The sequence below is a fragment of the Falco biarmicus genome, chromosome 6, assembly GCF_023638135.1.
Source record: "Falco biarmicus isolate bFalBia1 chromosome 6, bFalBia1.pri, whole genome shotgun sequence".
NCBI lineage: Eukaryota > Metazoa > Chordata > Aves > Falconiformes > Falconidae > Falco > Falco biarmicus.
In genome coordinates this window covers 37086293-37113125 of record NC_079293.1, presented here as the reverse complement: position 1 = coordinate 37113125, position 26833 = coordinate 37086293, and the positions used below count along the sequence as shown (strand labels likewise).

The window sequence follows — 26833 nt, the reverse complement described above, 5'->3', positions numbered from 1 at the left end:
TGTACTTCCTTGTGCTACTATAGCGGACTACTTTAGAGACAAGTAGCTGAATCAGCAGAAAACTTGAACTTCATCTACCTCAGAAGGACTGCTCACAAGGAAATAAAGTATGCAAGTCTGAAGCATTGTCCAATCTAAGCAAGAAACTGCTGCTTTGCAACATTCCAACTGCTGAGTTTCCTTCTGTTTTTTCAAGAACGCTTGAGGGCTCGCTGCCCAGAGAGACTACCCTACGCATCTATCATCTAGGTTTCTTAACTGAACTGAAAGTGATACCATCAAGATTTGGTTTAAGATGCTCTGCTTAATCTCTCTAATGTTGTCTTTTATCCTGTTTCCAAATAAGAATATCACTAATCTCACTAAGCAAAGCAGTTTCTCTAATAGTGTTACAACTATGCGTAGCATCACAGACCCAAAGGACAAAGGAAATCATTACATTAACAGATTTTCAGATTGTTCAGTATCTTTGAATGCTACAAATAAAAAATATTTTTAATATGTCAGTTTGTATTTTCATTGACTGCTACAAACAGTTATTTTAAACTCTAGAGGATTGCACAGTTCTGTGAGGGCTGGGCAGGAGGGACTGTGTGACTACCAGGCCTGAATCAGACCGTGAGTACTACAGGGCATCAAACAAGAGCAGTCCCAAGAAGACCAGGCTCCATGATCTTTTCATCTGCAGAAACAAATTATTAGCTCTTTGAGTCATGTGAGAACAAAATAATTTTTAGCTATATTTGATTCTAGATTAGTTTCAAAGAGTTCAAAAGCCTGAATCCAAAAATCTCAAAATTGATAGGAAAACAATCCACAACGAATCCCACACATGGGCAGACATATGATTTATCGTTTTTAAATACTCTGAACTGTCTGTTTTATTCCCTGACAACTCCAATACTCAAGCCTTGGTGACTAGGGCACAGAGAAAGGCATGATCTGATCCTTCTCCTTCTGGGGGACACAGCAAAGCTGAACAAAGAGATGCGATCGGGCAGCTAGAACACCAGGTAGTAACGCACGGCGTTGACGAACCAGGAAACTGAACGCTGCACGCTGCCGTCTTACGGAAGAGAGCACAATAAAGCCTCCTCAGGCGGATATACAGCACCAGGGCTGTCACAGCTCACGTGCCCTTAATGCAATTTAAGTTAATTGGGTCTGCACTACTCAAGAGTTCAGAAATCAGAACAGCAGTTCAGTGCTGTGCCCGAGAACATACAAATACACGCACGCGCAGCAAATGGGCACAGCACAGGCGTTAGGCCAAACCTCCCTGTGTGCCGGGGGGGAGCAGCAGATCTCCGCCTCAGTGCCAAAGGGGAAAGCAGGTTCCTGCCTCACTCCGTGGAATAAATCATATCGGTGGGTAGAAATAATGGTGAGATGTACTAATATTTCTGATTCTGCTCAAGTCTGTCCCACCAAAGTAAAACCCAACCTCGCTCTGTTCCACCCCCTGACTTGCTGGGGAATAGCTGACTGCAAGGGCAGAGCTGGGAGAGGAGGAACTGGGAGAGGAGGAACAGGGATCAGACTCTGTTCTGGGGGAGACGCTGGGTTTGGTGTAGGAGAACGTCCTTCCTTCTTTCAGGAAAAAGGTGAGTCACAAATTGTGCTCTGGAGCCACATAGCATCTTTAAATTGCTGTTTGGGGCCATTGCTGGCAGGTCGGACAGTCTGGAGTTGTTGCAGTTGGTTGGAAACTTGGTTTTTAATTCCTGTGTTTTTCTGTGCGTTTGAGAGCGATGTACGTATTCGGATCCACAATGTATTTCTTTTAAAAATATTTTTGTGGGTCTGCTTCTAGCAACAAAGACAAGCCTTTATAAAAATGCAGTTCAGTGAACTGTGTTGCGAGTGGGACCAAAGCTTCTTCCGCATTTTAATTTTAATTGACTGAATTTGGACACAGTTAAGAGAGCAGAAGCAGCTGTTATGAGGTGGAATCTGGTGGGCTTCCCACTAGATTTCTGTGCTAATACAAATTTTGTGTAACTGGATTAAACAGTTCAGCTGAAAACAGCCAGCCAGCCTCAGAAAGAAAAGCCTTTAGGTTACATTTTGTAGGAATCATTGGATGTTTATTCACCATAAAATAGCCATAGAGCACCACCCCGTGGGGTTTTACATTCCTGGGGTTTCAGGGTGTTTATCCTTCCACACGTGCAGTCTTACCACAAATAATTAAGCATGCACTTAGCTTTTCCTGTGCAGATAGCATAATGCAAGTGATTTTTACAGAGGGCCTGGTGGTCTATCCCACAATGCTGTTTAGTTGAAGAGAGGCTCTGGCTTGCAGCCCACCCTGCACATGCCTTTGGGTGGCAGCCCTATACTGTATTCCGTACAGTACCAGCTCTCTGGAAGTAACACGGCGGTTCCTGTTGTGATTCTCTTCTCCTCTCCTTCCACCCAGCACGCAGGGGGAAGAGGGAAGACTGCTCCAGATTTGATTTTGCCGGGTGGGAGGAGGCTTGATATCCCAGCCCATCTCAACAACTAGCGGTGCCAAAAGCAGGAACCCAGGAACAGTGTCTGAGGAGTTACCTCAGAGACTCCTGCAGCAGTGGGACCCTCCACCGGAGCAAAGCAGGCACACAGCAATCACCTGCTGAGGCAAGGGAAATAAGTAGGAACTTTTAAAACCATTTGTTGTCTTTCATTTGCGCTAGATCACCATTGTGCCATTACGGATCTTCAAGTCTATGGGCTGAAAGCAGCACTTAGATGGTTTTAGATGTCTCAGATAAAGGAAGGCTCTTTCTGCTGAGGGTTTTAAAATGCCATTTGTGTCTACCATTTTAAGGACCTGTGTCCTTTAGTCGGCTGAGCACTGGGCCCTAATCATGCAGGAAGTCGAGAGCAAAGGATGTTGGTTTTATTTGTGTGTTACATTTTACAGTGAAGGTGGGTGGGTGGCCAGCACTGTTGGATCCACACACGGCTCTGTGCAGGGTTAAAGCCTATGAGTTGATGCAAGGGGATCTTCATGGTTTGTCAAATGGCTTTTGCAACAGTATATTGTGTCCCAATTATAATGTTTTTCACTGCAGGCTAAGCCCTCAGCTATCTCTGGCAGCCCTCCTTAGAACTGCTTCACAGTTTGCGTTGTCTGCAGAGTGGAGTGGTTACTGATTACTGAGATGTTCCAGCTGCACATAAGTGTGCCTCCATTCATGCTGGGGTTGTTTTGTTGTTGTTTTGGGGTTTTTTTTACAGATAAAATGTTGGCAGCCTATTTTGATTGCCCAGGAGGCCCAGAAAATCTCTATGTGAAACAAGTGATGAAACCACATCCAGGAGAAGGAGAAGTTCTTGTGAAGGTCTCTGCCAGTGCTCTGAATAGGGCTGATTTACTCCAGGTATGTGTATGTTAAGGAGATTTATGCACCTAAAAATGACACCGATTTTTCAAGTCCCTATCAGAAGTCTTGACAAATTTGAAAAGTTAAAAGAGACTGGATCTGGTGAGCACTTGGATGGGAGAGTTCATAGGGCTGAAAGAAGAAATGTCTATTGATTCAGCAGATAAATGTTTTTACCTGGGTCGCTGAAATGCTGGGGTGGCATGGAAAGGCTGTTGCCTTTCAAGATGTAAAACCAAAGCTCAGGTCTTTCTAGATGCTTAGCCCATTCTCTGGACATTTGAGGTCAACATGAAATGCTCCACTGGCTCAATTCCAGTGGGGAAAAATCACATTCAGATTTTTAAGTCTGAGCTGCTTTAATTTGAGCTGAAAGCCATGCTCTGCAACTGGAGACCATAATACCTCCCCACCATGGATTGGTCTGGACAAAGGGGACTCACAACAAATTGAATTTGCACACAGTTTTAAATAAAAAACATACTTAAGGAAACAGAGGTGTTGCCAGAGGATGGAAGATCCTCAAATTACTTGAACATTTGCACATTGCAAAATCAAGATTAAATAAGTAGGAATTTAGTTGGGAGGCATGTGAATCAAATATTGCAGATCATTACAGTCATTGATGTGTGGCTTTTCCTTCCTTGCCCTCTCTTTTCTTTTGTTTTAGAGGAGAGGGAAGTATCCGCCCCCCAAAGGAGCAAGTGATATTTTAGGCTTAGAAGCAGCTGGGAGTGTGGCTGGGCTTGGACCTGGCTGCAAGGGCCGGTGGAAGGTTGGCGATGCAGTGATGGCTCTGCTCTCTGGAGGTGGCCAGGCAGAATACGTTACAGTACCCGAAGGCTACCTGATGCCGATTCCCAATGATATGTCTTTTATTCAGGCTGCAGCCATTCCCGAAGCCTGGTTAACCGCCTTTCAGCTGCTGCATTTTGTAGGTGAGAGGCGTATTCACAAATCTATCCAGCAAAACAGCTCGTCCTCCTTTCTGTTATGAAATCCCCTCTTTGTTGCCTCCATCTGAATGCTCTTTGCCTTTAAAGAATGTTTTCTCTGTCGCTGTATTCACATGAATCAGAATCTGGTATGCCAGACTCCATATCCTGAAATAACGACCACATCTCCTCAGTCACAACTTATTCTGATGACTGCATATTTACAAGGAAGGATATAGAAAGATGGTCAGTTTTGTTTTAATCTGTATTTCTCAGCTCGCATGGCAATTCCCATTAAACTCAAACCCTGAAATAATTTATGCATTCTCTAAACTGAAAATGCATATACCACTTCTAAAGATTTGACTTTTCTGCAAGCATGATCATATTCTCACTAATTGCCTGTGGCCCTACAGTAAACAACATTTTCTTGTACCTTGTTTCACAGAGACATTAACTGTAGGTTAAATCCCCTCTGAGATGATTCAAAACAATTGTAAGCTCACGCTCTTCATTTTGAAAATGTGCTCATGAGGCACTAACAGAAGCGCTTTCCGGGATTTCCCTCAGTTGACAACTATCCTTCTACCCTCTTCAGCAGTAGTATCTACAACTCCACCAAAGGACAGGAGTTACAAACAAGTAGCTTCCCTCACTACCCAAAATGCAGACTCGCTTCCCTTGGATCTTTGATCAAGGTCTCCGGGACTGCTTGGTGCCTCACTTCCATCAATCAGTGGAACACAAACAAATGCATTAAAGCAACTGGTAGATGGTGAAATGATCGGTAGAACTGGTCCTTAACATTACCGAGTGCTTCTGGGTTGAGTCTGAGTGTTGTTGAGTGCCTGATTTCTCAGTATTAACATCCTCCAAGTGCATTTTCTGTTGGTAGCAGTGGACAGTCCCGGTATAAAAAGGCTGACTGCACTCGCCTAACCAGCTTGGTCACAGATGCCCAGACCAGGACACGGCCAAGTTAAAGCCATTCCACTGAAGATGGTAGAAGGAGTCCTGTTGCACACAGTTCTGAATTTCTTTCTTTTATGAAGGGTATGAAGATGTAAACAAAGCCCACTCAAGGGCATCTCTTTCAGCTTCCTCTTTGGTATTTTCCACCCTGATCATGTTTTAAACCAGAGGTGATGCCAAAAAGGTAACCACTGCCCTTATGTCCTCCTTCAGGTAAAGTACAGAAGGACGAGAGAGTGTTGATCCATGCCGGAGCTAGTGGAGTTGGTATGGCAGCCATCCAGCTGGTAAGACTGGCAAAAGCTATTCCCATCGTGACAGCAGGAACTCAAGAGAAACTGAAGGCAACAGCAAAGGCCGGAGCAGCTGCAGGGTTCAACTACAAGAATGAAGATTTTAGTGAAAAGGTCTTAGCGTTCACTCAAGGTAAGAACCTCTACACAAAAGACACTGTTACAGCTGGGGAGGAGTGGGCATCTCCTAACATACACACACATACACTCAGTTTCAACTGTCACCTTAGTCGGTGAAGGAGCAGACAGTAACGACCCTGTTAACACAACCCAACATCCTGTTCAGCTGAAGAATATACCTTTCCTTGGTTTAGTTGTGCTGTTTTCTGCACAGACTCTTTGTCTTTGTGTTCATTTGGGGCATAAATATTCTTGCCTGTTATTGTTGCCTCCACAAGGAACTGTGGGACCAAATCCTCGCGCTTGTCTTTGTAAGTGTTTGAATACAGGACCAAAACTTAATTCTCTTACTGGTAGAAAAATTTAGCTTTTCTAAGCGTTTGGGATGGTTTACAGAGGAGTCTGCATGTGGATATCTACAATGATTCTTTTTTCATGCCTGATTCGAGAATTCTTTACAAATAATCATGCCAATTCCTGATTTCAGTAGAAAGATTTAAATAAGAATTGCAGAATTGATTCTGTACCTATAAAGAACAAGGTTTTAATTTTGTCTGAAATTATCCTACCTTTAATGCAGCTCAACTACATTGCTGAAATCTTTTCTGTTTCTGCTTTAGGTTCTGGGGTAGATATTATTTTAGACTGTGTTGGTGGCTCATACTGGGAGAAGAATCTCAACTGTCTGAGTACTGATGGCCGGTGGATTGTTTATGGACTACTGAGTGGGGGTGAAGTACATGGAGATTTGCTTGCAAGGCTGCTTTCCAGAAGAGCAAGCATCCGTACAAGTCTATTACGATCACGAGACAAGGAGGCAAGTAATGGCTATCAACAATGTATACAGTTTGATCTTAAGATTGATGATGGTGAACTTTCTTTTGATACAGATACAGTGTTACTTTCTTTTGATATAGTGTTAAAGCAGAACCTAACTTATTATTACTAAAACACCACCTTGAATTGTTACTGCATACTTTGGAAAACATTGCAAAATTAAGTTATAATTTCCCTTTTCTATTTTTATTAAATGCCTCCCTTTTACAACTATAGAATCAGAGGAATGATACCGAGGACTTCTTAACATACTTCATGAGTGCTTAAAGACTTGGCCTAAGAAGAAACAAAACACAAGTGATGAAGCAATGATTTAGTCTGGGGGGTGGGAAAGAAAAAGGTCTATTAGATCATTTTTTAAAGGAGAAACCAAGGCCATTTGGATGCCCAGAAATTACCCAGGCAAATCACTTTATGTGAAAAATTCTCAGGTTATTACAGTAAAAGACAGCAGTGCAGAGCCCTAGGATAGATTCTGTCCATGGTTTAATACATAATGTTCTCAAGAGCTTTTATCAGTTTGAGTTTAAATGGTTCTGCATTGTGCTTATACCCCTTGTTTTGGAGAATTTAATTCAATTATAATATAATAAAACTAAAAGCTTTCTTCTTGTTTGTAATTTACACCTGCCAGATGTTTACATGTCCATCTCACTATGAACATGTCAGAACCTCCTTGAGAACTGTGCTCATTTTTTACACAGTGCTTAGAGAAACATCAGTGAATGAAATGGTTGCAAATAACTTTCAAAATACTTTTTTTCTTCAGTATAAAGAACGGCTGGTGAAAGCCTTCACAGAAGATGCGCTGCCATATTTTTCTGGAGGGAGCTCCCCTCACCTCCAACCATTTGTCGACAGCGTTTGCCCTCTGCACGAGATTGCAGAGGCACACAGGATCATGGAAGAAAACAAGAATATTGGTAAAATTGTCATCAAAATGCCTGCTTCGTCTTAAAGAAAGGCCTACTGCTGTAGTGGTTTCAGGGACAGAATCATTAGGGGCGTCTGACAGGCAGTGAATCTGCCACTTCTGCTTCCCAGTCTGGAATGATTTCTTGTGGGAGTATGCCACAAAGGAGGGCTAAAGCAACGCCTTACAGGATGCGCTTAATAAAACGGTTCGCGGTGCAGCTCTAGCATCATGTCTTGATCGCGTCAGAGAACGCCGGCGAGCTCTCCCCCACGCAGGAGAAACTGCCGGCACCGGCGGCTGCTCCCCGCGCTGGGCGCCGCCCGCGGGCCAGGCCCGCACCTCACAGCGGCCCTCACATGGCGGCGCCTGCGCCCCCCCAGCGCCCCTTCCTCGGGCACTGAGGCGGCGGCGGCGGGACCCCCACTGCCGGGGGGGCGGCGGCGGGACCGCCTCTCTGCCGCGGGGAGCGGCGGCGGCCCTGCGGCCGTGGGGCGTGGCGACCCCGGGCTGAGGCGGGGGCCTGGCGGCGGGCGGGCGCTCCCGGCGCGGTGCATGCCGGGATAGCATCCGGGTCCCCCGCGGCAGCGGCGAGCGGCGGCGCGCAGCCCGGCAGGCCCCTTCCCGGCCGCTGTTTCTCTCCAAGGCGGCACTCCCCCCCCCTCCCCGCTCGGCGCCATGGCGATGCAAGCGGCCAAGCGAGCTAACGTGAGTGCGCTCCCCTGGGCCCTCCCTGGCCCGCCTCAGCCCGCCGGGGCGGTGAGGAGCGGCTCCCCGGGCTGGGGCTGGCAGCAGGCCTTCCCGCCCGGCTGGGCCTCCTTCCCCCTCCCCGGCCGGTGCAGCCCGGCCCCTCCGGCCAGGCCTCTGGTCTGAGGTAACTTTGTAGCTGTGAAGGGTTCAGAAAGCACTGGTGAGGCCCTCTCAGTGGTGATGTTAGCCTCAAGGCTTAGCACGTCGGCTGCTGCGTTTAGGGTGTGCAGCGAGCGCCGTAGGCCTGACGCTGTGTGTGTTGTTTCTGCATCAGATCCGGCTGCCCCCGGAGGTCAATCGGATCCTTTATATTCGGAACCTGCCGTATAAAATCACAGCGGAGGAAATGTATGATATTTTTGGGAAATACGGACCTATTCGACAAATCAGAGTGTAAGTATTCTAGTTTTATTTGAAAAATTGAGAAATTTATGTACTTCACCGTCAGTGTTCTTAGTGCAGTAGGTAGCAACTCGATTTCACAGCTGAAAAAGTTAAGCGTGCTTTAGCAGTATCGCTGTGTGCCAGAGGTGGATGTGATGGTATTTCTCTTATGTGTGAATCTGTTAGAAAATAATATTGCCTGTAGGTAGGGTGAAAAAGCTTAAATTTGATGTGGACTTAGACAACTTGGTAAAAATGAGACACACTCTTCAGTAAATCTTTAAATACAGCTAACCTTTTGCCTTAGCTAAAGGCAAAAATAAGAAAGGCAAAAGTTGAATACAACCAGTTCCCATATTTAATGAGTATTACATACCTAACTAATGGGAAAGTAGAGATGTTACTGCTGGACCTGGCGACTAGAAACAAATACCAGGAACAGCTTCCTGTGTGTCAGATACAGCTTGTCCCTGAGCAGCATAGTCCGTGGACTATTTGTTTCAAAATGCACGGAGATATGTATACATGTCTACAGCAAATCCGAGGTTCTTAGTTCAAATATTGAACACCTGAGACCTGATATTCCTTGTTATCCTGAGTACTGGCTGAATGCTGCGAATTAAACAACAATTTTATCTGGTTAGTGTTATGTTCCACTAGGTTTCTAGTGGAAAGAGTTGGCTGAAGCAGGAATTTAGGAAGACCTCTTGAGAACTGTAGTAAGGCTGGTTGGAGTATTGACACTCATATTAAAGAATTATTTTTTTTTCTGCTCTGAAAAATATTTATGACGTGGAGAGGGAGGAAACAAAACTTGGTGTCTAATACTTCAAACATTGTAGGTCACATTTCAATAGTTGTACAAACAGAAAGCAAGCATAGTTTATATTTCATATGGGAGTTTTTGTATTGCTTTGGATGTATTGGATGGTGGCAAAATAACCGGCAGCATCTCTGAGTTCTTGATTAGGTTGCTGATGGGATTAGAGCAGAATGTATCCTTGACATTTATGTAACCGTTTCCCCATGCTCTGAGACTGGGGTTGGTAATTAATCCACAGTTTGTTTAACTGCTTTGAGTATGTAAGATGTCAATATGTTAACAGTTAAACAGACCAAACTTAGCTACCCAAATAAAGGGCTCATTTCAGACCATACTGATTAAAAATGGTTGTTCAGTGTATAGAATAAAGTGAGGTTTATCTACGGAATTGCCTTTGTTGAACAAACAAGGATGGGGACACATGCTGCTGATGCTGCATTGGAAGGTGTAGCTCGTGAGATCCTTCCCCAGTCACTTTTGTTGCGCTTCGCTGTATGAGATGTGGCTAAAGGAACAGGGGACATAATAAACTTACTGCTTGGCTAAATAGTTCTCCTTTACGCTTATCAGTGAAGGATTCCACCTAATATTTAAGGTTTCTAAAAATGTAGGTTGGAACAGCATGGCAGTGGGCCATAAAAGTATTAAGACATATAAGGGGAGTTTTCCATCAGCGACATGCTGGCTTATGTGTCCAACAGGGAACTTGAGGCAGCATCCCCACGGATTGTTCAGAACTACCGATCAGTGTTGTTTTCCACAGAAATCCTAACGTCGTCGTAAGACAAGGCATAACGTGGAACTCCATTTGTAATGATTTTTGTGCTTTGCAGTTTTTATCCTATTCTCCTTTTTGTTTTTATACACAGCCTGGTGTGGACGAGTTTGATAGCATTTGTCCTCAGGAGTCCTCTTCTAAGAAGCAAGCACCTTAGAGAGAGTTCTTCTGATTACTAAGTTTGCTATAACTGTCTTTTAGCTGAGATATTTTGGATCTGTAAACTCTGCAGTCTCTCTGGGCTAGTTAGCGTTACATGCCCAGATGTGTTCCTGTCCCTCAGGCAAAGGAAATTGAATTGATGGTCTGATAGGTGATGGCTCTGCGTCTCGAGTGGTCTTGCACCTGTGGGGCTGTTTTGACTCTCTTAAATTGACTTTGTGATGTGCCAAGAGCTGTGTTCTGTCCTAGGGAGACATCTGATCCAGACAGCCATTAACTGACAGCCCAGCCTTGTAATATTAAACAAAACAAGCCAATTGCTGTAATAAAAAAGTATTTCAAGAAATATAACAACCCCTGACAGGAACAGTTTCTGATATCTGTTGTGAAGAGGTGAATTTTCCTTAAGAGGCATAACATAGCACACGACACTCACATTTTCCTGTCATCTCTGAGACTGAACTGTAAGTGGAGATTGGTGTGGAAAGCAGGGATGTATTTTAATGTCTAGGAAAAAAATAACAATAAATGGGTTTCTAGTGCAGTTGCATCTAATTGTTGAATAGTTGAATCTGATCTTAGTCACTGCTGAAGACTAATAGAACTATTTCTTGTTCGTTTTGTTTAATATTAAAACTGATCTTGCTTTGCAGTGGAAACACTCCTGAAACTAGAGGAACAGCCTATGTGGTCTATGAAGACATCTTTGATGCCAAAAACGCTTGTGACCACCTGTCGGGATTCAATGTGTGCAACAGATACCTTGTCGTTTTGTACTATAATGCAAACAGGGTACGTACATGTGGCGTGTTTTTTTTTAAGTTACCTGTGAACATAGTGAGCACAAGAAAAAAACCAGTTTGAAAAGACAGTTGCTTGGGTATTTTTGAGAAATAAATCCAAACTGGTAGAGGGAATGGATTAGATAATTTATCAGGATTTCATCCTTACTTGGTGATTTGTGTGCAAAGAACCATATCTTTGGACCAAGGGTGTGAAAAACACGTTTCTGGAGATGGGACTTTGGGCAAGAGGAAGTGGGGGCCTTAAAACTGCACAGTTGCAACAGGCTGTGTGATCTTGTTTACAGGTAAAAAGTCTCTTGTTCTTGATGTTCTACCTGTTGCTGATGGAATCCAGGGTACCGTGGCATTGTCGGAGGTCAAGAATTAAAACAACGCTGTTTTGTGTGATGTTGATGTAGTTTGTAGTGATGCTGGTTGCAGTTACTGGGAAATAACGTCATGAAATATTTTTTATTACATTATTTCTTCTCACATCTTTTATTTTCCCAATGACAGGCATTCCAAAAGATGGACACAAAGAAGAAAGAGGAACAGCTTAAGCTTCTCAAGGAAAAATACGGAATTAATACAGACCCACCAAAATAAACTGATCTTTTGGGAAAACTCTTTACAAGCCCTGCCGTTGAGTTCAGCTCTTTTGAAACCCTGCAACTGAGTTCTTGAACTAAACATGGGAATTCTCCATGAAGTATAACTTTTTTAAAAAAAAATTGATAAGCTGTAATTTGAGTCTTTAGGTTTTCATGTTAGAATTAAATGTAAAACATCGGAAGATCTGCTTTAAGATTAAATCCCCCTAAATGGACATGACTTCTCCATGTTGTAAGGGTGACCTGGTAAATGCTGCATAACCACAGTCCTGTTTCTAGCAGGACCTCTCAAGATGGGACCGAGCAGGCTGAGTGTTTCACACCTCCTGAAGTTCTGCCCGGTCTCCAGGGTAGATCTTAAGCACAGCAGCCTGGGAATCTGGCTCCAGGGGTTCTCTGAGCTGTCTGCGTGGAGGTGAACCTCACTTGCTACTTTCTGAAAATGGAGTATTGCAACTAGTCTCCCTGCCACAGGAATTTTTGTACTTTTTTTTTTTTTAAAAAAGAAAGTGTGGTTTGATACTTCATCACACTTATATATGGTACACAAATTATTGCACCTTTCTCCCTCCAGGAATGTTTGATGGAGCCTAACTCCATTACATTATCATTAGACTACTTCTTACTGGAAACAAAGCACCCCAAATCCACATTTATAACAAAGTTTCTTTTACAAACTATAGAAAATAAATGCCCTTTTAAAAGAACCCAGCTGCTTAGGTGACTTCAGGCAGAATACCTTGTTCCCAGTGATTGAGACAAAACTGATAAGCTGCAGTAAACTAATATTGTTCTAAGAGTGGGTTGCTGCAGGGCTGACTTAATGGTATACGAGATGTTTATTGCATGTGCCAGGTTTGTACTGAGGTTAGTAGCAGCAACAGGAATAAACTTAACACTTTTTAATGTTAAGTAGAGAACACTTGACCAAAATGAGATAGTAGCTGAAGGTGGTAATTTCAAATACCTGTAGTGTGATTGTTTTCTACTCTGTGTTTGAACTGTAATATATTTTATGTACATACATTTTTAAATATAGCATCTGGTGGAGGAAAAACAGATTTAAAAATTCTTTTTTTTTTTCCCCCAACACTCATCCTATGAACAAAAACTAGCATGATACAAAGTATGTATAACCAGTGTATTTTGGAAGTGGAGAAGAATAACCTCTGCCTCTGTTCTGAACCAGCTGGAAGTTCTGTGAATGCTGATTGTATCCTGCCTTGGGAGGATTTATTGGCTTGGGTGTGATGTTTAACTCCCTGACCAGATGCCTTCTAGCTGGTGTAGAACATGGGCACATGCAAATACACTTTGCCTGAGGTTTTGTAGTTTAATTTTTTTTTCAGTGCACCGTACTGTTAAAAAGGAATGTTTCCACTTTCTTATCCTTTGATTTTCATTGAAATCTGTCACCTAAAGAACCATGCTGTTCTTGGTGTCCATTTAGTAAAAAAATTAATGTGTGTTTACACAGTTCTGCTTTTTTCATCAAGGCTTGCCTTAAGCTGTGCTGCCTCTGCATGTAACCTTTCCTTTTAGAAAGGAAATAACTTGTCACGTATTTGTGACACAGGTAAGAATTTGTAGAGCATTGTCCCCATATGAACCTGAATGGTCACAGGTTCAGTGTCCGATGATGGGGAGGGAAGCCCTGCTGTGGGTACCAAGGTGCAGCTCTCACCTGGAGGAGGTCCTGAGCTGTTGCCATGTGCTGTGCAGTCTGTCCCCAGCTGGGAGGAGCAGGAAGGGTGGCAGTGACACTCGGAGCTGGCTGTTTCGCCCTGAGCAGCAGGGAGGAGGCAGCTGAAATGGCTTGGTGCTGGAAATCCCATCCTGCGCCTCACCAGTAAGTGTCCTACTGGGACAGGTCTGCCTTCTGTTGCAGACAGGCATTTGGGACGTGCGTGAGAGCTGTGTTTAGTGTGTGTGGTGAAGAGCTTTGTCCTTAGTTTGTGGTTCTTCCATACATGTGTCCTGCCCTTAAAGCTGCTGCTCTTCGCAGCAAGAAGCCTTGCAGGCTGCAGTAACCTGTCCCCGAGGCTGGGAACAGCGATGGGAGGCTTTGAGCCCGTTAGTAGCTGGGTTGACATCTCTGGACCACAGAAACAAAGCTCTGCTGCAGTATCATTGCCAGCTTTCCCCCTTGCCCAGCCCAGTACTGTCAGGTGCACTGGGATGCACATGCATTAAATGTAAAGCAGCTGGGATCTGTGGTGGTTAGGCCAGCAGTTACTCCTTTGATGCCAGCTTGGTTTTCAGGTCTTACCCATCAGATTAATACAAACCTAAGTTGCCCAGGCAAAACCCAATTTGCCTTAAAAATGTTTAAATTGATGCAATGCTATTGGAGAGCTTTCTTCTACGTAACCTTTAAAAAGCTATGGATGTTCACTAACTGCCCCCCTGTATACATGTATGTATGCCGTGTATATAAATACAGGCGTGCCGAACACTAGGGTAACTGGGGTCGTTTACACCAGTTGCTGGGCATTTAGAAGACCCCTTGCTGTAACAGGAACTGGAGGTGCTGTTACCATGCTGGATTTATGCTTTAATAAATTGTAATAAATAGCGATAAAGTATCAATGTGCCAATAATGGTGCCACATGCTGCCAGCCTTGTTTAAAATCATATGCAAATACCACATTCCTTCTGTCAATAGCGGAGAGCATGGTGCTTGCACTGCAGTGTCTGTTTTGATGAGGATTTGATGCTGTTTGAAAAACATATATAGAAAGCAGTTCTTTAGGGTAATAAGATTAATAAAAATTCCTTCAATGAATCCTCAAGATCAGCAGCTTTTGATTTCTCTGAGAGCTCAGCTGCTGCCTTTCATTAAATATTCCATTTCATACTTTTTCTTCTAGTGCCTGTTCAGGGCTTTCAGTGTCCCTGCACATGTAAAATGAAATAATAATTTGTACCTGCAAGACAGAGGGAATGGAAATTGAATGCCCAGAGGATTGTTTTGATGAGGTCTGCTCAAGATTTTGTTTGAAATGTAATATCAAAGGACAGGGAAATGAGTTCAGTTATATGAATGGCAGAGGGGGCAACAAATAAGGCAGATGTTACCAGCCTTGTACTCTGCATCTGTGCTGGTTTTTGTGTGCTCACTTCCCATTTAATTTTTCAGGAAGTAGGGCATGAAATTAAGCCTGGAAGGTCATTTTTTTCCATCGATGCTGTTTAGAAATTAGTAACAAGAGCATATCTGATTACACAGGCAATGACAGTAAATTTTTTCCAATCCATTATACAGTGGTAATAATTATATGTAGTATGTTGATCGATGATACAATTAAATAAATTAACGCATTTGCAGTCAAATAAAGAGCTGAAGATTACATTTCCTTGAAGACTTAATTTCCCTAAGTATCACAAAGCACAATTAGTTTTCCTTTCAGATTTTTTTTTTAATGAAATTGGCATGAAAAATGTAATAATCTCTGCTTCCAACAAAGGTCTCTGCAGAGAAAGGGTGACGAGGGAGGGAGCTTCATCAACCAGCTGTAATAAGGATTTTACAGACTCGGTAATGGCTGCGTTGTGCTGCTGAGGGCAAAAGGAAAGTGCACAGCAGCTCTGCAGATAGAGATGATAAGACTGAATATGATCAGCTCTTAAAAGCCCAGCAGGAACACATTTGTCACTGGTAGGAAACCCAGCAGAAGGGCAGAGCGGTGCCCTACCTATTGCAGCAGACACTTGCCAGCAGCAGGACCAGGAGATGATGGAGGGAATGCATGGCCATTCCAGGTACGCTGAGCCAACCCTTCATGTCACTGTTTGTTTTTGAAGCGTTTGGGAAATGTCCCAAAGCAGATACTTTATGGGTTTTTTTTTCTTTATTTTTAACGAGCAACTACAGATTGATCAGAGTCATGGTAATCTTGAGTTTTTCCAAGGTTTTAGCTAATTCAGCTGCCTTCAGCACTAGTTTTCTCTGAGTAAAACTTCTGTATTTCTCTTGGGATGGGCCATCAGTAGGAGCAGCTTTAGACTGATGCGCTGTTGACCTGCATTCAACGGGCACAACAGGGCTACGTTACATTTAACCAAGACGTCTATAGGAGCTCACATCTGCAACTGCCACGACCCAACTGCCAGCTGTAACCCAGTGCTGAAATAGAGACCAGCCACAGAGGCCAGGGTACTGGCACAGGGGACCGGGACCATTTAAAAGAATTTGGGAGACTTAGTGGGCATCAAAACCCAGCAGGTCTAATTCCCTATTTATTAACAGGAAATTATCCTGTCCTAAATAAAAGAACTGTTAGTGAAATGTGGATGTCTAACCTGGCTGCTGCAGTGATCCTAGATTTCCACCAAAAAAAGGGTCCTAAAAGGCCTTTTGTTTCTTTATGGAGAGGGGAGCAAGAAAATTTTTCACTCCACCAACCTCTGGTAAGTAATAATCCGTAAGAACTGGACTCTGTGGGCTTAGTCATGAACAAACAAATGCAGCTTTGTGGGAAAAATTAACACCTAGAGAAAGAAGAGCATGAGCTGCAGTCACTGGCCAGACAGCCAGGCTTGCTTTTCTGTGCTCCTTTTCTCTCTCCAGGAGGTATCGCCTGGAGAGACCTATGTAGCTTTGAAGTCTGTCTGCTCGTGCTAAGTGTGTTCTTCTTACACAAACGAGAAAATAGCACAACTGTATGAAAAATTTCCAGCAAAAAAATCCATTAGTTGAAAATTACGCCAATAGTTTATAGTGAAGTTAAATAAAAACATCGTGACCCAGTGATGCTCTTTTTTTCTACAGCAAATGGGAGAAGCAAGCCAAAAAGTGAGAAATCTGATTCAGGCAAAACAAAATAACAGCATAGAGGCAGCTTCACTGTTCAGGTCCTGCTCCTAAAACCACGTAAATGACCGTCTGCACATCTTTCTGTCTCCAGGGGAGGAAGCTGCATTTCGGGAATTTGTGTGACCATCAAATGAAACAAATGTTGCTTGGTTTCAAGTGCCAGCAGCACAGTGCACAAAGTAAGTTTGCAGGCTGTGTAAACAGCATCAGAAGATGCAGCCTAAAAAAACCCCGTATGTTCAGCGGCCACATTATCCCACAGTTCACATTTGTTTTGTAAGGTGGGTGTACGTAATTCTGCTCTTCTCTAGCCTTTCCTAGCCCCAGCAGAAAATGTTACACTGTTTTACTGTTATAAAGACATAGAAGTGGAGCAGCACTGCGTGTCTTTGAGAAGCATCGCTTCCCATCTCTTCAGCAGCCAAATTCTGGCCAGAGTTGAGGGCTGCCAGCAGGGCAGGGGAGATGGAGGGTTAGGGAACCTCTCTGTCCCAGCAGCCCTTACTTGCACATTCTTGGGACCTCTGGTCCCACAGAGATCTTCCACTGTGCCACCTATAACAGAAGCAGGCATGGAATTATGTGTATTTTCACATAAGAGGAGAAATAAAACAAAAAATGGGTTGATGACTGTTTGAAGAACTTCTTATACACCAAAAAGCATTCCAGTGGCCAGAGTAAAAAAACAGCAAATAGAAACGGTAAAGTATCAAGAGTTTATTGTTTTATATATATACTTTTAATTCTTAAATGAGACAGTATTTTTTTAAACAGCAGCAAGCAGAACGTACAAGTTGAGAAAAGTGGCAGCGCAGGTAACTCTGTTTGGCTAATGCCCATTCATGTACAAGGTGTACATTGGAATTTTTTTTGAGCACCTTTTGTGTTTTTTTTTTTTCTTCTTGGTTTTAAGTGTACAGTAAGGCAGTGGTTTTTCAATAAGGAATATATATATATTTATATTTATATATATTTTCAGTCATCACTGTGAATTCTTCTTACATGCAAATTAAATAAAATGTACAACTTGAAAATGTTACAATGGTAGATATTTTTCTCAAAGCAAAGCTTCTAGTAAAAGGCAAATACGGACACCACAAAGTTAAAAAAGAGAAGGAAGGCATAAGAAACCGAATGGCAGGTGCTATTGACAGGACAGCTTGAGTAGGGAAGATTGGGATTCCAGTGAAGATTCTTCCCGCTGCTGGCAAGGTGAGAAAGAAGGGATGGTTATTAACAGATGTCTCCAGCCAACTCCCTCGAGAAGATTCACTCTAACCTGAGAAGCTCCACATCAAAGAGGAGAGTAGCGTTAGGAGGGATGACCCCAGGGTGGCCTGTGGCTCCATAGGCCATCTCAGGTGTGCAGGTCAACTTTGCTCTTTGTCCTAAGCTCATCTGGGGTTTGGATGTTGCAGAAAGGAAAAGAGAAAATGAAAAAACCAAACCAGTATTAGGAGGAAAACAAAGAACAAATCACTACGTGGCAGATTTACAGAATCAAGGAGAGTTGGGATCATCAGATTCATAGAATTGTTTAGGTTGGAAAAGACCTTTAAGATTACTAGAGTCCAACTGCATCGTTAACTTCAAGCTGAAGCTGCCACAAGCAGCTAGAGATAGATCTCCCGACTCCTCTGGCTCCTCACAGCAGTGATTTAAATTGCCAGCGCCAATCTGGGAGTCACACAAAGGCTTTTTAACACAGTTTGGTTCAGCCTGCCTACACTGGAGCCAGCACTAGAAGGCCTGAGTCCCTTCTGCAGAGCGCAGGGTGCATGTAACGCCACCAGCAGGTGTTAGGAAAAGGCTCTCAGTAACGGATAGGACCGGAGCTTTGTATTCATAAGATCAGTCAAGTTCAGCTGCTGAAAAGTGTTCAGCAACATTCTTCCTTCTTCAGCCACCACCAGGGACCACTTCAGAACCATTGCTTGAACGCCAATGGTGCAGGCACCCAACTTTCTACTTTTGGGCAGATGCAAAGCAAACAGATCGTGTTTAAAAGAGGTACTTATTTCCCTAAACTCAGCTGAAGCCTGAGGGCAGCCACCTCACCTCAGGCGCTGCTTATTCCGGCAGTGAGCCCTTGTTCCTGGGATGGACAGAAATGACGATGTGTCTCACTCCAGACTAGCTCTGAGGTGCTCACTGAGATTTGGGCCATCAAGAATCAAACCTCTGCTCTTCCAACAGAGTATTTTGCGGTAGAGCATTCTCAAATTGCTATTCATGCACCATACACTGGTAATGGGATATTCACTGGCGAAGAAACAATCCCTGATTTGAAGCAGTGATTTTAACTCACACCTCTGTCCCAAAACTGGGCACATCACTGGACTACAGATCACACGCTATCTTCTGTTGAATTTTTTTTTTCAGGTCCTGTAAAATATGCCAAAGCTTGAACTTTGATCACTTTTGATAGCAGAAAAATGTGAACATGACCTTTCCCACATTCAGGGAGTATTCATACCATGGGGATGAGGGGGTAAGAGCAGATGACCTCCCCTGGTCCCTGCAAGGGTTTGCATGCAGCAGGCTGCCTGCTGCTCTGATGGGCCCCTGCAAACCAGACAGCTGGTAAGTCACACACGGGTTTTAGGCATGGGGCAACCTTGAACGGTCCGAAGTTGAGGAGAGAAATGCAGACACTGCTGACATCTGACAGTCATTAAACCAAGGTTTGAAAACTCTGCATGCTAGACATAGCGAACTGCCTTTTTCCAAAGTGGTTTGTGTCAATCACACTCCCCAAACCCCTCAAAACCCTGGAGTGGAAGGAAGCAGCCACAGACTGGCCTTCAGTCAGTGATCACTAGGAGGAGCAGAGGGCAGCGCGTTCCCACACCAATCACTGGAATGGCTTTCGGCCACTTATTAATGAAGGGCCAGGAGTCAGGGAGCGAGAGTGGTCAAGGAAGGGACAAACTGATTCACCCAGTGCTTGCTGCCACTGCTTTATCTGCACTGGCTTCTGGTTTCTACAGTACACTGGGGTGCTGAGCTACTCTTAGGCCTTATTGCAAAGCAAATAGTAAAGAGTCCAACTCAAACTCTTGAGAGGAGGGTAGGTATTTTTCAGAGAGTCTAGGTTTCCTCAAATGAACTTCTTCTCTGGCTGGAGAGAAGGGAATGCTTGCATTGCTTTCTCCACAGGGCTGGAAACCATCTTCTCTTCAACCCCTCCTGGAAAAGCATAGTTGCTCATTCCCCCATGGATTGTTTCTTATTTTGCATTCTTCCCTTCTCTCTAAGCATAAGAAGTTGTTCCTGTTACAGTTCCTCCTGTAATAATATTTAAGCAGTTTCATCCGACACTGAGCTCTAGGACCCCGAAACGGGCAGTCATGAGGAATCTGCACCCTGATTTTGTTCACTCTGGCACTTGAGCAGGCTTGTTGCACCCCTCACATAGTGGGCCCTACAACACTGCTGACAAAAAGCAACTAATTGCATTGTGTGGCTCTTTTAGGATCGTACTGTGTTGGCACTCAAACTGTAATTAATGGAGTGCAATTTCCTTTTTCTCAGTGTAGGGTTGGTCACTGAATGTTAAATTTTGTAGCTGGGAGCTTGAAGTCATAAAAATTTAACAGTGCAGTTTGGTACCTTATTCAGTAAGGATCAAAATCTGTAGCTTGGCCATGGTTGTCATCAAAAACGGCAGCTTGGACTTTTATGGAGTAGCTGAATAGAGGCCACTCCATAAAAATGCTGCCACCTGGAACATTTTAGAGTCCACAGTTTGTGGAGCTGCCCATGGAAAGTCACGGGGCTTATGTGGCACACTGGCACATGGGGAGGGGACTTTGCCTCTCCCCTCCCAAACACATACCACGTGGAAAACCTCATGAGTAGGGGATGCCCCTGGACAGACAGACAACTACAGGAAATACTGTGCTTGAATGGACCACACTTTCAGAAAACCATTCTGTATCCTACACTGCAATTTCCCCGTGGTTTTGTCACCACTGCACCAGACATTGCTGTGCTCACACACCCTTCAGTTGGCTCAAAGTTCTGCCAGAATAATTTCTTTGTACCTGTGTAACACCTTCTTCGAATCCTTTAATGACTTCTTGCCTGCCAATCTTGAACCTGAAAGGCTTGTTTCTGTCTCTGGAGGAATCAAACTTCTTTCCATTCTGTAGCATTCCTGCCAAAACAAGACACAGAGTTTCAATCTGAGCTACAGCTAAACTTAAATGCTGGGAAGGAGGAAAGGAGTGAAAAATTAATGTCTTGGTTACATCAACTGCCCATTTCCATTTTCACTTCGAAACCTCACCCAAAATGGATAAGGCAGGAGAGTCAAATGCAGTGGTACCGTATTTTTACCTTTGCTTTCTAGTAATTTAGGCTCTAAAATGGAAATATATTCTTATTATTCTTAATGTAATGTTGAGCTCATAAGCTCAACACCAAATGTTGCACAGACATACAGAAGAGCTGTGGCTTGCACAGTGGAGCTTCTCACCTAAGTAGATAAAAGCAGGCAAGGAACAAGTGGGAAGCAGCAAAGGAGGGAATCCCAATGCATGTGCCTGATCCACATCTGCTCCTAAACACAAAAAACAAGCCTACAGACAAAGAAACCAAATTTAACATAACTTTGACTAGGTTTACGGTTTACTTATCATTAAATACTTGCCATTTATTTTAAGGTATTCTCTTAATAGTAGAACTAACTAAAGGGAGTAGTCCTTGAGGAGTGCATGTTTGGTAGCCAGCGGGCTGTTGCTACGTGTGGCTCAAAGCTCACCACAGTCCACAGGAGCCTTCCGCCGACTTCAAAGGGCTGGGATGTAGATTCAGGTTTGGGACCTCTTGAGCTAAATTTGCTGCCAGTTAAACATCTGGAAGTACACAGCGGCTCCTTTGACTTGTTCCTGTAAATTTATACCAGCATACCTAGAAGGAATATTTGGTATCTTGGACTGTTTACTCTCCCAACTTGATTTACTCAGGAGTACTAGAATAATTGTGCATTTCACAAATGTGGCCATTCCCCACCATGCCTGTGAAACTTCTACACAACGTTACAACTGCATGTGCTTCCTCCTCCTTGTAGAGAAAGAATGGAAAAGACTCTGCATTCAAAAATATGAAAATACCAGGGATGTTGATATGAATACTCTACTACCCTTATTCTTTATATTTTCATTCAGCCACAAGAGAGTCACAGAACACCTTATTCGTTCCTTTTGATGGGCACACCACTGTTTCAACCTATATATTATGAACACATGCCCAGATTCTACTGCACGTGGATAAACCTTCACAGAGCTCTAGGTGATTAGGTATTCTCATTCTCTTTCTAAACAGTGGATAATTATGGTAGCTTTCAACTTAAAAGTACCTTGTAATTGCTCTTTCAAAATGCTATACTCTGGATATGGCAAGGTTGGGCTGATATTTATGTGTTAGAGTAAATCCTTCCTTTGTAATACAGTAGTGCCTATGTTCTGGGCATGTACCATGCCTCTCCCAAGCAAGGTGCTGCACAAAGAAAAGTTCATTAATAAGCAAATATCTGAGAAAGTTTCTGGTTGAAAAAAATATTATCAAGCACAGCTTTGACAGAAAATGCCAAGAAATAGTGACTTTATGATCCAATATGAAAGACACAAGTTTATTTTCATTAAAGCAGTTATATTAATAAACCAGTTTGATTCCCAAGTTTTATTTTCCAGTGAAAACCATCAGTTATTGTCCAAACAACAACAAAAAAAGTAATATTCTGCTTGCTTAAAAAGTCTGTGTTACAAATCAAAAGTAAAAAGAAAGAGATATGCCAGAATGAAAAACAAAGACTAAAAGGTAGGATTCATCTCACCAACCTTCATGCTTTTAAGATGTAGCCAGCTACTTTTGAACTAATTACTCTGCTTCCCTCTATAATGAAGACAGAGAAAAATGCACTTTCAGAGGGCAATTCAAGCCAAATCTAGGGATCTAGATTAGGACATAATGAATTGCATCCTAGCAGTGCCTGTTTCTCTGCAATGAACATAAGGGGAAGTCCAAACAACTAGCTCAGACATAGATGTCTCCAAATTCATTAGTAGTTAAATCAGTGGTGATGGCATTCTGAATTTGCCGTAATGGGTACACAGTATTTGATTGCTCCAGTGGGGTTCTGTGTCTAGATATTTTACATCAATATTAAAACCAAATGCCATATTAAGGCAAATTAGTTGCTGACCAAGTTCAGCGTTTGTCAAAGTTGGTACTTCAGAGATGTGTGTGTGTGTGTATAAGGCCTTAGGAGGAAAATTATTGAACAACCTCCCCATAAGGTATGTTTCATAACCTTCACCATTAGCACTTGCCATATTCCTTAAGTTTTTCACAGCATAACAATGAAGGACTTTATGTATGCTCTGATGCAAGTACATACACATATTATGCAGTGTTTTGGCTCAGTGACATCCCTAAATGCCCTTCACGCAGGCTGGGAAGTCGCACCAGCTGCCTGCACAAGGCTTTCTAGCTACAGACAAACATGGGTTCATTTGCAACGTAGAAAACCAGCTTGCATATGGAGGAGGGCAGGCAGGGAGAAGCATCTCAGGGGGACCTCTCAGGCATATCATATAATCCTTTTTGAAGTATTTGATCTTAAATTTAAATGGCAGTACTTCCTCAAAGCAATTTTCTTTTTAAACACATCATAAAAACTTATGATTATATGAAATGGATACAGACTATTAGAGAATTCCAATATTTAATAGTTTTAATATTAAAACTTAGTACTGTCATTACACTCTGCATGTTCAAAGCAAAATTCAAACATTAATTATTCTTCACAGCAGCCTAAGGAGGCAGATGTTTATTATAAAACAGCCTCAGTCTGGAAGTTCAGATACAGGTGCAAAGTTCCACAACACTTTAGTACGCTTTCACTTCGTTTTTTAACTAAATCCTATTAAAATACCTAGCTTAAAGGTCTGATAGCTTACTAAATACCACACATCAAACTGGCAGCAGAACCAGGATTAACTCTTCAGAGAGCCTGACAACAGCCACTGGACGTTTCCCATTTAAAATAACGTTTCCATCTGCCCACGAGCCTGCTAGTCTAACATATATCACATAAAAACTGACTCTCATTTCACCATCAAAAGCCTACAGAAGATGTGTTAGGCCTTGTAGAAGAAAACAGGCGGCTTCTGTTTACAGCAACAACCTATTTTCAGCAATGGCTGAAAACTCCTCAGGTGATGAATTCAGAAATGTAACCTCCTCTGTCACCACCCCACTTTACTGATCTTGGAGGACAAACTGGGATTCAGAGTCAGACGTGTTCATATTTGCCAAAGCTCATGGCAGGAGGGTCAATTTTTACGTGACTGCCCTTTAAATGCACACCTAGTTTAGAAATGAGTCACAGTCCCCATGTGCCCTGGAGAAGTTACGATCTGGACTTAGATCTGAACTTTAGATCTTTCTTATCTCTCTATTTCTGAAAGTTAGAGTCAACTCTTCAGGCTCCTGGGAGCTAAAAGAGCATAATGTTTTACTTTCTCTCTTGCTAATGCATCAATTGATTTTTATTTTTTTTTTTTTTTTGTGGAAAAATTGATTTGGTTAATATTCTTCAACAACAATGGAAGCCCATCTTTAGTCTGCTAGCACCTTTATTTATGTAGCTAACAAGGAGAAAAAAAACCACAATCTGGAACTGAACAATGGCATTGCTTTGCAAAGTCAGAACAATAAATAAGAGTTTTGAGTGGGCAAGGACATCTAGATGCCTGTATGCTTACTTGTTCTAATAACCTTACATTTGATGCTGAAAGGCAACTATCGTCATATTAAAGTAATTAATTGTAAAACCTCAGTTATCATAATATTGTGCGGATTTGAAAATATTCTGATCTAATAAGGTGTCCTTATTAAGATTAGGTTTTAAAAAATAGGTGGCTGTACAAAAGGAGATGTTCAGATCATGGTTCCTGCTGAATCACTTAAGTTCAGCTCTTTGAGGCTGAAGATCAAAGAGTAGACAAATTATTTTGTTAAGGAATATGACTAGGGATCCATTGAAACTGCCAAAAATGCAATGCCATTTGGGCTAGAACAAAACTTCAATCTAGGTTTAACACAGGCTGTAATTTCTTTTTTTCTACACTACTCTTTTAACATGAATTAACTAATTGAGGCCAGTCAACCTCAGCTAAGATACATAATTTAAGCCTGTTTCCTAAGGGGAGAGGGCTAATGACTGCCTGTACTTGCCTAATAACTTTTGAATCTTTCAGCCAATTTCAGCCAAGTTTGACAGAGGAGTAGGGTTCATACTGACATAAAGATCCTATGCATGTCACGAAAATAAATCTGCCTGGGAAGAAGATCCTGTAAAAGCTTCTACCAAGAGAAATAATACAGTATCAGAGAACCTGTATTATGGATGAGAGGTCAGGAATGGAAAGACATGAAAGCTGCAGCTGGACCACAGCCTAAGTTTCTTTATACCAGAGGGTTCCTTCATCTGGAAATGATTCAGCTGGGAATTCAACCAACCACATAACAACTCCGCAGAGCCAGCCCAGCTATTCAGACACCTAACTTACACCTCTGGTCCCAACAAAACCATGCCCCAAACCACATCCAAACCAATATCTATACAAAAGATGGATGGAGAGAGAACACCAAAGGCCCATCATAGACCACATGTGTGCTGGTTTTGGCTGGGCTACGGTTAATTTTCTTCACAGTAGCTGGTATGGGGCTGTGTTTTGGATCTGTGCTGAAGACAGTGTTGACGATTCAGGGATGTTTTCATTATTGCTGAGCAGCGCTGACAGAGTCGGGGCCTTTTCTGCTCCTCACCCCACCCCACCAGTGAGCGGGCTTGGGGGCACAAGAAGCTGGGAGGGGACACAGCTGGGACAGGTGACTCCAACTGACCCAAGGGATATTCCAGACGATATGACGTTATGCTCAGCATATAAAGCTGGGGGAAGGAGGAGGAAGTGGGGGACATTCAGAGTGATGGCATCTGTCTTCCCAAGTCACATGATGGAGCCCTGCTTTCCTGGGGATGGCTGAGCACCTGCCTGCTGATGGGAAGTGGTGAAAGAGTTCCTTGTTTTGCTTTGCTTGTGTGCACGGCTTTTGCTTTACCTATTAAACTGTCTTCATCTCAACCCATGAGTTTTCTCACTTTCACTCTTCTGATTCTCTCCCCCATCCCGCCGCAGGGGGAGTGAGCAAGCAGCTGTGTGGGGCGTAGCTGCTGGCTGGGGTTAAACCACGACAGCCTTTCAAGCTTTCGTGCCTGAATCTGGAAAATTTATGTGTAAAATCCCACTACTAACATTAGCCATCTCAAGGATAGAAACTGCGTCTGAACCTGTCACCTAGGCTACTTCCACAGTTAACGGAGAAAGAGAGGTATCTCCAAGAATGATTCATCCCACCTAGATTTAAACGTTAGGACTGCAATAACCTCCCGGAATTGTTTATCGTTCTCAGTCAACTAACTTACAAGAGTTAAAAAAGTTAACAACATTAATTTTAAATGCTAGACTGCCAGCTTTTTATAGGGCCCTAGTGAGGAGGTATTAACTCATCCATCCATACCTAAATGAAGTTGTCCAAATTGCATCCTAGGCTTCACTGGCTCCAGCGCTTACTGAATTATTTGTCTTTGTAGTGTTGACACATTCTGGGAATCAGAAGATGGAGATCCTAATCCAGGACAAATCCCTTGATTTCACTAGTTACTCTCCTTTTATGCTGTACAATGGGATTCACTTACAAGTGTTAAGGGAATAAATTGAATAGGTGGCTTTCAAAAAACAGCAACATTTACCTGCAAAACATTCCATTACCTTATTTTTTCAAACTGGTTACCTACAGAACAAAAAGGCAATACATACACTTGAAGACAGCTACTTTCTGAACACAGATTGGCAGCAGAAAGAGGAGCAGCTACTCGGGTGTTTCTAGGACACATTCTTCAGGACAGGGACTATATTTTGATGCTGTTTAATGCAATCACCTTTGCAATTATGACTTGTAATAAATCTGTGCTGTTACAAGCTTCCCATTCAGTTTGGCTCCTAGGACTCAGAGGCAGCATGTGCTGTAGTTAGTGTTGCTGTGGGTTAAGAATTTTTGATCTCAAGTGTGTACTTTTTTCCTCAAAATACAGTTTCTATGTCAAAATATGTCAATATTCTGTTGGAAGAATGTCACAAAGGCTGGAAATTCTGACACACACCCCCCTTACAGCCTGTAACTATTACTAATATACACTTAAGTCTATAAAA

At 42.9% G+C, this 26833-nt stretch overlaps 3 protein-coding genes across 11 annotated transcripts in view; 2 read left to right on the top strand and 1 right to left on the bottom strand.

Moving 5' to 3' along the window:
- The first annotated feature begins 1287 nt into the window (after window positions 1-1287).
- Window positions 1288-7661, top strand: TP53I3 (tumor protein p53 inducible protein 3). 4 transcript variants are annotated; one of them, XM_056343361.1, is made up of 7 exons: window positions 1288-1384; window positions 2423-2635; window positions 3226-3368; window positions 4042-4309; window positions 5492-5704; window positions 6312-6508; window positions 7298-7661. In XM_056343361.1, exons 3-7 carry the CDS (start codon window positions 3231-3233, stop codon window positions 7484-7486), a joined length of 1005 nt encoding a protein of 334 aa, XP_056199336.1. In that variant the 5' UTR covers window positions 1288-1384; window positions 2423-2635; window positions 3226-3230; the 3' UTR covers window positions 7487-7661. The 4 variants fall into 4 exon arrangements, with proteins under 4 accessions (XP_056199336.1, XP_056199334.1, XP_056199337.1 ...); XM_056343359.1 differs by having other exon boundaries at window positions 1289-1384; window positions 2423-2622; XM_056343360.1 differs by lacking the exon at window positions 1288-1384 and adding an exon at window positions 1483-1604 and having other exon boundaries at window positions 2423-2622.
- Window positions 7662-8001: 340 nt separating this feature from the next.
- Window positions 8002-12795, top strand: SF3B6 (splicing factor 3b subunit 6). Its single transcript, XM_056343370.1, has 4 exons — window positions 8002-8149; window positions 8466-8584; window positions 10992-11130; window positions 11640-12795. Exons 1-4 carry the CDS (start codon window positions 8120-8122, stop codon window positions 11727-11729), a joined length of 378 nt encoding a protein of 125 aa, XP_056199345.1. The 5' UTR covers window positions 8002-8119; the 3' UTR covers window positions 11730-12795.
- A 4457-nt stretch (window positions 12796-17252) lies between these two features.
- Window positions 17253-26833, bottom strand: part of FKBP1B (FKBP prolyl isomerase 1B) — a 51650-nt gene continuing 42069 nt past the window's right edge. For 5 of the 6 annotated variants that reach the window (XM_056343368.1, XM_056343365.1, XM_056343366.1 and 2 more), the window contains 2 exons: window positions 20597-20709; window positions 17253-17948 (listed from right to left, as the gene is read on the bottom strand). In XM_056343368.1, the coding sequence (XP_056199343.1) occupies window positions 17820-17948; window positions 20597-20707 (240 nt within the window). In that variant the 5' untranslated portion in view covers window positions 20708-20709 and the 3' untranslated portion in view covers window positions 17253-17819. The other variant, XM_056343363.1, reaches the window with a different exon arrangement.